This window comes from Hylobates moloch, unplaced genomic scaffold (genome assembly GCF_009828535.3).
Source record: "Hylobates moloch isolate HMO894 unplaced genomic scaffold, HMol_V3 SCAFFOLD_23, whole genome shotgun sequence".
Classification (NCBI taxonomy): Eukaryota; Metazoa; Chordata; class Mammalia; order Primates; family Hylobatidae; genus Hylobates; species Hylobates moloch.
In genome coordinates, this window is record NW_026652298.1 from 6832528 (window position 1) to 6845030 (window position 12503).

Genomic DNA, 12503 nt, shown 5'->3' on the forward strand with positions numbered 1-12503 from the left:
GCGCCCGGCCATAGAGGTATTATTATTATCCATTTTTTATAGCTGAGAAAACTAAGTCTCAGAAGGGTTAAGTAATTTACCCACAAGCACACATAGAGTACATGTCCAAGCTGGGATTTGAAGCAAGGCAGCTAAGCTTACCCAAGAGCCACATTCTTAACCTTTGTATCAATGTGACAAAAATAATTCATGCAGGTTAAATTACTCCTGAGAATGACTTCACTAAGGAAGCAGGGATTTTGGATAGCTCGCCCTTTCATTTCTGGTTTACTTCTGGTGTTAAAGTTGTCACTTAATCTTGATCTGCTTTTGCTTTCTATCTATGGTCTTTCTCTCCGTTTTTTTTTTTTTTTTTTTTTTTTTTTGAGACAGAGTCTTGCTCTGTCACTCAGGCTGGAGTGCAGTGGAGCTATCTCGGCTCACTGCAACCTCTGCCTCCCAGGCTCAAGCAATTTTAATGTCTCAGCCTCTCAAGCAGTAACTTGGATTATAGATGCGCACAACCACGCCCAGATAATTTTTATATTTTTAGTAGAGATGGAATTTTGCCTTGTTGGTCAGGCTGGTCTTGAACTCCTGGCCTCAAGTGATCTGCCTGCCTTGGCCTCCCAAAATTGCTGGGATTACAGGCATGAGCCACCGTGCATGGCCCCTAAGTCTTTCCCTTCTTCTGCCTAACATTATGCTTGAGGATTAGGAATTTGCTTTCTGGATCATAAGGTTATTTCCCATCTTCCCCCATAATTCCTAAACCAGGGCCATGAGAGCTTTCTCTCTTGTAAGTATCAGATGTTGTTTTCTGGAACATGAAATCATCAAGATAATACTTGAGAATTGGAAGTTGGAGAAAACCACCATGTATAATAGAAATGTGAGTCCCTACATTCCTAGTCTTTAGCTCCTCTGATAGTGCCTCACTATTTCACAACATCACAACGCCTCAGCTCTTCTGATACCGTGTGTTATTTATGGCTCTGCTAGAGGACCAGGTTGGTTTTTCCCAATCTGTCACACACCAATGCTAATACTCAGTTCACCCTACCTGAAACTCACCAAGAAAGCTCCACACCTGAACTGGCCTATACATTTTTCAACAAGATGAATGTGCTGGAGTTTGTACTTGGGTATTGTGTCACGGTCTAGTTGCTGTAGACATTTCTAAGCACTGCCATTTTGCAGATCACTAGTGGGGACTGGCAGTGGTGTGAGAACAACACTTTAGGTAGCCCCATGTACAAAATGCTGTGAACTGTTTAGCCAAGTAAATGAATGCTGGCACTGGCTGCTTAATTAGGAGAATAAAGCTAGTGCTTTCATTTTATTTCTTCATAGCTTTTGATGAGCTGTTGCTCTCCTATTTATTATCCCTCTTTTTACTGTTTTTTCTTTTTCTTTTCTTTTTTTTTTTTGAGACAAGGTCTTGCTCTGTTGCCTAGACTGCAGTGTAATGGTGTGAATACAGCTCACTCCTGCAGCCTAAACTCCTGGGCTCAACTAATCCCCCCACATCAGCTTCTCAATTAGCTGGGACTGCAGGTGAGCACCACCATGCCTGACTAATTTATTTTTTATTTTTTGTTTCATAGAGACAGGGTCTCACTATGTTGCCCAGGCTGGTCTTGAACTCCTGGGCTCAAGTGATCCTCCTGCCTAGGCCTCCCAAAGCACTGGGATTACAGTCGTGAGCCACTGTGCCTGACTCATTTTACTTTTCTTCTTTTGGGATGGATTGGCGGACATAACTCGTACCTGAATCTACCAGAACAAGAAATCCTACTACAAAGATGAAACTAAGTTGCCTGTGTTTTGAAGCAAACAGTTTTCACCCTTATGCGCTGCCACATTGGAAAAAATTCCTATGTGGCAGATGGGGAAGACCAAATAGACACATAGCAAAGGAGAAGTCTACACACTAAAGAGAGACACCCAGTCGTTGTTCACCTGAGAGCTGTGGCAGGCTCAATCTGCTGCGTACTTGTTATTCATCTTGAGTTGGCCACCCTGTTGCCAACCACCAGGAAGAGAACCTGCCATTTAGTTAACAATCTAGAATCCAGTTCCTGGGTACTTAGACTCTAGGTTATTCCGTTAAAAAAGTGACATCCGCAACTGAAATTTCTTTCCCATGGGTCAGTGAAAGAATTTCCAGAAATACTGTTGATCATTTCTGAGCATCATTAACTGATCCATAGATACCAGAGACTTTTTTGCTCTGTGAGGAAGAAAGTCCTTGTGATACTTTATCGTAAGCTTGGACCACTTAGGCTATGCAAGAGATTCTGAGACCCAACTCTCTACTACTGTGAATGTTGTTGCAAATTTCCTTCTTCTCCATCAGTACATAGGGATAAGTTGAAAACCTCATCAGAATTAACAGGGGGCCTGGAACTGCTTTTGATGAAAGGCCAAGAAGAGAAAGCTCTCAAAGTACTGAGTATTGTCCAGTCCAGATCACCTGGTGCTTGTAAAAAATGCAGACACTGGAGCCCCTGAGTGGGCCTCTCTAGAGGTGGGATTGTGGAATCTAAAATGTTAACAACCTCCCTGTGGAGTCTTAAGCATGCTAAAGTTTAATAACCACTAGGTTAGGGGTCCTCATTTTAACTTAATCCTTAGCGTCTGCCTACATACTTCCAGGTGTTTCTCCAGACTCCATCATCCCAAGTGTGCTAAAACGGAGGAATCTGTGTCAAAATAACACTAGCGGCAATGAAGAGGCCTTATCTTCCCAAATGTCCGAAGTGTCCCCTCTGAAGCTGTCATTGTTGTTGATGGCTCCCAGCTCTGGCTCCCCTCACTGTCTGCTTCCTCATCTGCATGGTGCAGCTTTGCCCCTAGCCCAGGCTACCAGAACTTTCTTGTGAGTGCATCACTAGCTGGGTTGCTGGCAGCATGTAATAGCTCAGATTTGGTGGTCTGACAGACTTGGGGTAGATCCTGCCTCTCTTGCTTGCCAAGTGACTTTGCTGGTTAAATTCTCAGGCTCAGGTTCCTTATTTCTAAAAAGAGAAAATAGTTTATACCTTATAGGACTGTGTTAAGATTTAATAAGATAATTAATGTGTCTAACATATAATGAACACTCAGTACATTTTAGCTGCTTTCACATTAATATTAAATATGAAACCACAGCATTTGTCATGATTCTAGCCAACATCCCTAGCTACAGGACTCTATCTTTGAGCTTGAGCCTCAGTTCAGGTGCGGACCTCTCAGCCCAGTCCAAGGGCAGAGCAGTTCTTGCCACATGGACATTGCGTGACTTGGTTAGAACACTGCTCATGGACACACAAGTCCACTGATTATTCAACTGGCTACTCAACATCTTTTGTCTGGAGCTCCTAAAGGATGCTCAAACTCAAATGTCCAACAGTAAGCTTAGCATCTTCCTCTCCCAAGCTGTCCCCTGCCAGCTTTCCTTTCTTAGAGAAGAGTACCATGGTTTCTATGGTTGCATAAAACAAAAAAATCTGAAAGCCATCCTCGACACCACTTTGGAATCTATCACCAAGGCCAGTCAGCTATACTTTATAAATTTATCTCCAACCCATCTATTTCTCTCATGTCCACTGCCAATGCTCTGATTCAAGTGGTTATATATATATCTCTCTCTTTTAAAACACACACACACATATATACATACGTATTTTTTTAAACTGGGCCACCACAACAATCTCTTAACTAGTTTTCTGATCTCACTAGTATACCCTGTGCTATACAGAACAATTAAAACACAAATCTAATTATAGCATTATCCACCCCTCTCTAGTCATTGATTCTAGCACATTCTTTTTGATATTTATTTTGCTTGACAGACTTGACAAATATATTAGTTGACATTATGTTGCATATTTTTTGGTTATGGTCTGGCTTTCCCACTGGAATATAAGCTCCATGAGGGCAGGAACTTTATTTTATTCACTGTAGATGAGTGTCTGGTGCTGGTAGGCATGCAGTGAGCATTTGTTCCATGAAAGGTCTTACTCCCTTTCCGTGCTTTCCCACTGGTCTCAGGATACGGAGCAAATCTGTAGCACAACCCATGAGGCCCTGTACACGCTGGCCCATATAATCTCTCTAGCTTTAGCTCCTCTCCTCTTCTCCTGCTTGAGCACTGGGCAAAAGCCAGCTTGACCTTTCTTGAATAGGTTAGGCCTCCTCTGCTTCAGGGCCTTTGCACATGCTGCTCACTCTTCCAGGAAACCTGCCTGACAACTACTCCTCAATTGCATCTTAGCTTTGTGGGGATGTCTATGCCAGTTTTTTCAACCCTATAATTTTTTTGTAGCACTCATCACAGTATGCAATTATATACCTGTTTCATGGATTATTTAATTAATATTTAATTTAATATTTAATTATTTAATTAATATCTCTGTTCTGGTAGAACAGAGATTGGCAAACTATGGCCATATGCCATACTGGGCATCCCATCTACTTTGTGTGATCTGCAAATATATCCATGCTTGTTCATCTATGTATTGTCTATGGATGCTTTCATGTTACAGTGACAGAGTATGTGACCTCATGGACTGCAAAGCTTAGATATTTACTAACTGGCTCTTTATAGAAAAATTATGCTGACTCTTCTCTAGATTGTAAACTCCATGACGGCAGGGGATATTTTTGTTTTATTCATTAGAGCATATATTATGTGTTCAATAAATATTACTTAGATGAACAAATGATTTCGAGTAGGCCAACATTATTTTCCTACTGCTTCTCTAGAAAGTAATAATAGCCTCCATTACAGGTATATTCCTAGACTTTTGATAATTGGCTTACATTAGTAATTGCAAAAGGTAAAATTATGACTCTCAGGCCTTCATTGTGATTAATATTGCTTAAAAGTGGTAAATTGTGGGGCTGGGTGTAGTGCATGTTCCACAGTGGCTAGTAGGATGGGTATGTGAGCAGAACTGTGAACAGTATTTACATATGGAGATCAACCAAAGACAATAGAATAAATATCTATTGTCATTTATTTCTAATGAAAGTCTCATATAACTTTAAGATAAATGTTTTAGGTAAAGTAGAAGGGAGTGTTTGAATGAGAGGCAAAGGAAAAAAAAGATATGTTGTCTGAATACTTAAAATTCTATTCCATTAGTTCTTTGCTTACCTTGCTTTGTGACACCGAACTCTTCAGTAATGGCTCCAGGCTATAGAAAACACCACTTATTGGAAAATGAAGTATCCAGTGGCCAAATACTAGAAAGTTTTTTGGGTCAAACTAATGTTTTTTTTTTCTTTTCTTTCTTTTTCTACCTATTTTTATAGAGAACAATGACATCTAGTAAATTCTACTTGGGTGATTTCCTGGGATTACATAGAATAGTATATATGATGTTCATTTTACCAATTAGAATACAATGGGCTACAAGTAACACAGTATCTTTATTCAAGTCGAGTGCTTTGATAAAGACAGGTATGACTTCACAAATGAGAAGTTCAGAGGTGAGGCAGTTCTAGGCATGGGACATTTGCTTATTAAACAAATATATCTACTATGAGCCAGGCATTGTAGAAACATGGCTAGAAACATGGAAATAGATAAAATAGATAAAACTGACAAAAATCTCTGCTTTCTCAGAGATCATATTCTAGTGGGGTGAGGGAAGATCATTACTGGCCTCAGTAGGCCATTGTAAGACTTTGGGTTTTACTCTGAGTGAAATCGGGAGCCACTGAAGGGCTTTGAGTGGATGATGAACATAATGAACTGATTTAGTTTCTAGGGGACAAAATGACAAGGGTAGAAGCAGGGAGATGAGTCAGATGGCTATTGCAGCAATTTAGGTGAGAGATAACCAGGGCTTGGACCAGGGTGGGAGTGGTGGAAGTGGGAGGAGGTAGTTGGAATCCACATACTTCAAGATAAAATACACTCACATTTCAAGGGCTAGAGATGACCCTACGGCTTTGAGGATAGTGAAATGAGCCTGGGAGAAATGTTTGGCAATGAAAATCTTTGTAGACATAGAAAGGTTTTCATTAAAACAACAATAACAACAGAAACATGAAAAAGAGACTCAAATTCTACAAACCTCTGAAGGGTGTTGGTGGAAGTTATCAACTTATTGCTTCTCAGTTCCATATGAGCCCTTCATTACCTGCTCTGAGATAATGAACCTGGACCCTTTTTAGCATTTCTCCCCTGCAGCAAACATGATGATGCTGAGCCCTGGAGGGGCATTGCTGGAGGAAGGGGGTTTCTCTTGCTGGTTCCAGTATACTTGGCTCATCAGGCTTCCACCCTGACAATAGCTGATGAGTATTGATACTGTGTGCCTGAAATGACGTTTTGGCAAGTTCACCTGACATAGGGACCATAGGCAGCACGGTGGATGATAAGGTAATGTCCATTCTACTCCTAATGATTAGAATATGCCAGAAAACAACCATATGTTCACCTTATTTGGCTCAGTCATGATGATGATCTGGATGCTATGACCCACTGGCCCACATCAAATGGTCTCTACCCCAGTCCTAGCCTTTTCTTGTTGTTCAGAATGAACGCCAACTGTATTTGCTCTGCCCTTTTCTCAGAACAAGTAGAGGGCAAATGAGCAGGTATTCGCAGTGGTGATTGTGGATTTAAAAATATTTATTCTTTTTTACTCTTTTGTGTTAAATTTTCTACAATACATATACATTACTTTTGTTATAAGAAAAAAAGTTGTTTTCATTTTTTTTTAATAAAGAAAAGATTCATTTTTTACAGTTTTGGAGGCTGGAAATTCCAGGGTCAAGGGGCTGCATCTGGAGGGTCTCTTGTTGGTGGGGACCTTCTGAAGAGTCCTGAGATGGTGCAGTGCATCACATGGTGAGGGGACTTATGATAGGCAGCCACACTGGCTTTACAGCGGACTCACCCTCTTGATAACCAGTCCACTCCTTTGATAACCCCTTCACATGTCAACCCACTAATCCATTAATTCATGAATGGATCAATCAACTGGTGAAGACAGAGTCCACATAATCCAATCATCTCCCGAGTGTTCCACCTCTCAACACTGCTGCATTGGGGATCAAGCTTCCAACACATGAACTTTTGGGGGACACATTATTTATTTAAAAAATATTTTTACTTTTATTTTAGTTTCAGAGGTACATGGGCAGGTTTATTGTATGGGTAAACTCGTGACTCAAGGGTTTGTGATGAAATAATCTGTACGGAAAGTTATTTTTAGTTAAAAAAAATGTGTAGCAACTCTTCCTTTTCTACAATGAGAAACAATGGCATGCATTCCTGATTCTTTTTTTATTTTTTTGAGATGGAATCTCGCTTGGCTAGAGCGCAGTGGTGTGATCTTGGTTCACTGCAACCTCCACCTCCTGGGTTCAAGTGATCCTCCTCCCTCAGCCTCCTGAGTAGCTGGGACTACAGGCAAGCACCACCATGTCAGACTAATTTTTGTATTTTTAGTAGAGACAGTGTATCACCATATTGGTCAGGCTGGTCTCGAACTCCTGACCTCAGGTGATCTGCCCACCTTGGTCTCCCAAAGTGCTGGGATTACAGGTGTGAGCCACCGCGCCCGGCCACATTCCTGATTCTTAATGTTACAATTTCCATAACACAGAAATAATTTGGAGATAATGTCATTTAGCTACAATTAGGGAAGGGAAAACTTTTCAAGCTCTCTAAAGGAGGTAAATCTTATTTTTATAATTTTGCCTTGTTTAATTTTCATTGCCATGTGCATAGTTCCAGGGAAAAGTTATCTTTTTTGGACGTTTGAACTTCCTGAATACAGCCTAGTTGGAATAAATGGCTTTCATTGTTAGAGGGACCTCAGGGACTAAGTGTTACTGAGAATTTGAATATGTCCTCCAGTTTGGAAGACAGGCTATAATAAGGACAAGCCTACAGTCGTCTTGGGATCTCATTTGCAACACTTTCTTAGCATGCTTGCAGTTTGGACAGGGTTCATGTGCCAAGGTGTAGGAAGAAAGATAACCAGACCCAAAATAAACCAGGCAGTAGGACAAGTTTTGAATTTTAATGAGTATTAAAAATGTTGCCCTATCCTGGGGCTGCATTTCAAAGAAAGGTATAAAGATAAATGTAGGTATTTGAAGGTCTGTTTTACTAGGAGATGTTATAGTGCAATGAAAGTTGACAACAGCTGCGCTGGACACAGCTACTTAGAGACTCAGTCACCATGAGTTTAGTTCTAAATTCGTGGAATTCAGGGGTTAAGAGCATGGATTCTGAAACTAAACTGCCCGGATTTGACTCTATCACTTATCAGCTGAGTGACTTTGGGAAAGCTACTTACCTTATCTGTGCCTGTTTCTTCTTCTGTAAGTTAGGAATAGTAATAGACTCCATCTATCCAGTTAGGAGGATTATTCTTTGGTGAGCTCGGTGGATGAAGAATTGCTGGGGACTACAATATGGCAGAGGTTCTTTGGCTACACTGGCAGTCATTCTCCATCCCTTTCTTTCCTCAAGCTTTTCACCACAGAGGCAAGACAAGCTAACATTTACCCATTTGTTTGCCCTTGCAGCTGGTGATGGCTATTTACACAGCCAATGAAACATAAGTGAAACTCTCCCCATAAAAGGGACAGTTGCAAGCTGCACTGCTTGCTCCTCTTCTTGCCTTGAACATGATGTGATGTCTGGAACTATGGCAGGCATTTATCAACCATGAGATGACAAGCAAACAAGAAGCCAAGATAATCTCAGAGATGCCAATCCTAACATCCATGAACTGCTGAACCAGTGCCAAAACCTAAATATTACATACTCCTTGCTTCAGTAGGTCAGGCTTTCTGTTACTTACAGCGGAAAGCATGCTTCTTAACTGATGTGTATGGTAGATACTCCAGAGTTACCACTCTTTTTGTCCTAGTCCTGTGTTTCTCAAAATGTGGTTTTTAGAACACCTGCCTTAAAATCACTTTGGGCTCCAGCCAGTGACTCAGAAATCTCTGGGAGTGGGGTCTTTGAATCTGTATGTGAAAGAAGTTCCCTAGGTGATTCTGATGCACGTTCCAATTTGAGAATTCTTAATCGGGTGTTGGCTCACCGAGTTCGTTTTTGTTGGGCAATCACTGAGCATTTACTAAAGGCTAAGCACTGCATTAGGCATTGTGGATGCAAAGATGAATAAAACCACTTTGCTCTTGAGGTGCTTACATTCTGATGGCAATTTCAGCACAAGGTGGTAATTGCTTTAAAAATAAAAAAAGCTTAGCGAAGCAGTAGGCCAGTCTGAGAGATCAAGAAACTCTACCTGGAAGGGAAGGCTATGTGAGTTACACAGTTTCAATCGAATATATGTTTTTATCCCGCTAATTTGACTTCATAGATGTTCCTTTTCTGTATTTGTGAATGTAAACTTTTAAACAGCATTACACCAATTTTGATAACATTTCGTGACCACATACTTTGTGGAGCTAATTCTGTAAAGCTACCTCAATGCCTTAATCAATTTAATTTTCTGGACAGTTAAAATTATCCATTATTTTCAATTTTTATTATGATTTTACCAGCATTATTTTTCATGGGAAATTCACAAGGACAATTTACCAGTTTATAGTTATTGTCATATTGTTTCATTTTGTGGTTATTATGACAACGAAGCCCAATGTGCCCACTTAAAATGTTACAGATCCAAATTTAGTCAAGAAGGACTTGTCTGTCAACTGTTTACCATATGAAGTTTTAGTTGTGGCTAGTTTCATATTCTTTTGATGAATATTTCCCCATGTCAGTTTTTAGTTATTAAGAAAATGTGATTATTCAACCAAGCTTAAAAATAAATCTGTTCTCTTGCTCTCCGCGCCGCCGCCGCCGCCATGTTGGGTTTGGAGCTGCAGTGAGGCCGCCGCCGCCGCCGCGGGTGAGGGAGGCCGAGAGCGGAGCCCGCCCCGCCCCGGGGCCCAGGGAGCGGGGCCGCCTCGGAGCCCGGCCTCTCCCCGCCAGCCGCCTTCCCGGCCCGCCGTGCAGCCAGTGAGCCAGCGAGCGAGCAAGCACCGGACTCCGGCCGCGCCTTCAGCTACGGCCCGAGCGAGCCCGCCGCCGCCGGGCCCGGCCACAGCCTGCAGCGGAGCCCACGAGAGGCAGCGCCATGACGGAGCAGACCTACTCGTAAGTAAGAAATGAAGAATTCCAGCACTTTGGAGCACTTTGGGAGCCTGAGGCGGGCGGATCACCTGAGGTTGGGAGTTCGAGACCAGCCTGGCCAGCATGGAGAAACCTTGTCTCTACTAAGAAGATACAAAATTAGTCAGGCATGGTGGCGCATGCCTGTAGTCTCGGCTACTCGGGAGGCTGAGGCAGGAGAATCACTTGAACTTGGGAGGCCGAGGTTGCGGTGAGCCAAGATTGCACTCCAGCCTGGGCAACAAGAGCGACACTCTGTCTCAAAAATATAATAAACATTCTCCCTCCCTCCCTTCCTCCCTTCCTTCCTTCTTCCTTTTCTTCCCTCTGTTGCCCAGGCTGGAGTGTAGTCGGCTCGCTGCAGACTCCCTACCTCCGGCTCCCGTGATTCTCCTGCCTCGGCCTGGCGGCTGCGGCTCCCATGATTCTCCTGCCTCGGCCTGGCGGCTGGCTGGGATTGCGGCCGCGCGCCACCACCTCTGGCTGGTTTTTGTACTTTTGGTGGAGGCAGGGTTTCGCCATGTTGGCCGGGCTGGTCTCCAGCTCCTGACCTCGAGTGGTCTGCCTGCCTCGGCCTCCTGAGGTGCTGGGACTGCAGACTGAGTCTCGCTCACTCGGTGCTCGGTGTTGCCCGGGCTGGAGTGCGGTGGCGTGGTCTCGGCTCGCTGCAGCCTCCGCCTCCCAGCCGCCTGCCTTGGCCTCCCAGAGTGCTAGGATTGCAGCCTCTGCCCGGCCGCCGCCCCGTCTGGGAGGTGGGGAGCGTCTCTGCCTGGCCACCCATAGTCTGGGATGTGAGGAGCACCTCTGCCCGGCCGCCCTGTCTGGAAGTGAGGAGCGTCTCTGCCTCGCCGCCCATCGTCTGGGATGTGAGGAGCTCCTCTGCCCGGCCGCCACCCCATCTAGGAAGTGAGGGGCATCTCTGCCTGCCCGCCCCGTCTGGGAAGTGAGGAGCGCCTCTGCCCGGCCGCCCATTGTCTGGGAAGTGAGGAGCGCCTCTGCCTGGCCGCCCTGTCTGGGATGTGAGGAGCGCCTCTGCCCGGCCACCCCATCTGGGAAGTGAGGAGCACCTCTGCCCGGCCGCCCATCATCTGGGATGTGAGGAGCGCCTCTGCCCGGCCGCCACCCCGTCTGGGAAGTGAGGAGCGCCTCTGCCCAGCCCCCCCGTCTGGGAAGTGAGGAGCACCTCTGCCCGGCTGCCCCGTCTGGGAAGAAGTGAGGAGCATTTCTGCCCGGCTGCCCTGTCTAGGAAGTGAGGAGCGTCTCTGCCCGGCCGCCCATCGTCTGGGAAGTGAGGAGCACCTCTGCCCGGCCGCCCCGTCTGGGAAGTGAGGAGCGCATCTGCCCGGCCGCCCATCGTCTGGGAAGAAGTGAGGAGCGCCTCTGCCCGGCTGCCCATCGTCTGGGAAGTGAGGAGCGCCTCTGCCCGGCCGCCCCGTCTGGGAAGTGAGGAGCACCTCTGCCCGGCCGCCCCGTCTGGGATGTGGGGAGCACCTCTGCCCGGCCTTCCCGTCTGGGAGGTCTACCACGGAGGCCAGACGCAGTGTGGGGGCTGGACGTGGTGGCTTGCGCCTGTAGTCCCAGCACTCTGGGAGGCAGAGGCGAGTTGATCACTTGAGGCTAGGAGTTCGAGACCAGCCTGGCCAACATGGCGAAACATATGAAAAATACAACAAACCAACCAACCAACCAAGCGACAACAAAACAGGTCTACCCTGGAGTCATACTCTAATTTTTTCTATTTTCCTCCCTTTCTGATCCTTTATCCCACTTTCTTTTTCTTCCTCTTCCTTCTCCTTCTTTGTCAAAGACATAGAGGATTGAGTTATTATCATTGATCCATACAAAGTCCCTCTCTTATTTATTTTCTTTAATTCCCACCCCCCATTTCTATTCCCCGTCTTCCCATGTGCAACCTTCCTAATATGTTTGATATGCATCTTTTTGTTTGTATGTATTTTTAGAAAATGTTTATTGTTTTGTGTGCAAAAAAAAAATTAAAAAAATCTGTTAAAAATTCTCTATGTACATTTTTAGTTTGTCAGTTATGTTGAGTTTACTATTTCTAGTGGTCATATTTATTATAAATTTAATGCAAATTAAGAGTTTATATGATATTTTTCTCAGCTAATCCATGAAGACACTGGAGCAATACTTCTCAGCTATTCCAAGGCTGACCTATTAGGCTGATTGGCCTATTATTTTGAGAATCCAATCATTCTGTTCATTTTGAATGACTTTATGTGCTGGATACCAAAGGTCCACACTTGATGGAGAGAAGAGAAAGTGGTAATGCCAAAATGGTGTGGGTATTAGAGAAGGTGGGTTGAGAGTGGAGAAGTGCTTTGCGTGATTCAAGTCCCTGGAAGCAGATGGGCAGTGGTTA

The 12503-nt window shown here is 44.3% G+C and overlaps 1 protein-coding gene across 1 annotated transcript in view; it reads left to right on the forward strand.

The window, feature by feature from the left end:
* The first annotated feature begins 8210 nt into the window (after nt 1-8210).
* Nucleotides 8211-12503, forward strand: part of LOC131382404 (atherin-like) — a 41155-nt gene continuing 36862 nt past the window's right edge. The window contains exons 1-2 of the mRNA XM_058434240.1: nt 8211-8324; nt 9767-10105. Of these exons, the coding sequence (XP_058290223.1) occupies nt 8211-8324; nt 9767-10105 (453 nt within the window). The remainder of the gene's footprint in view (nt 8325-9766; nt 10106-12503) is intronic.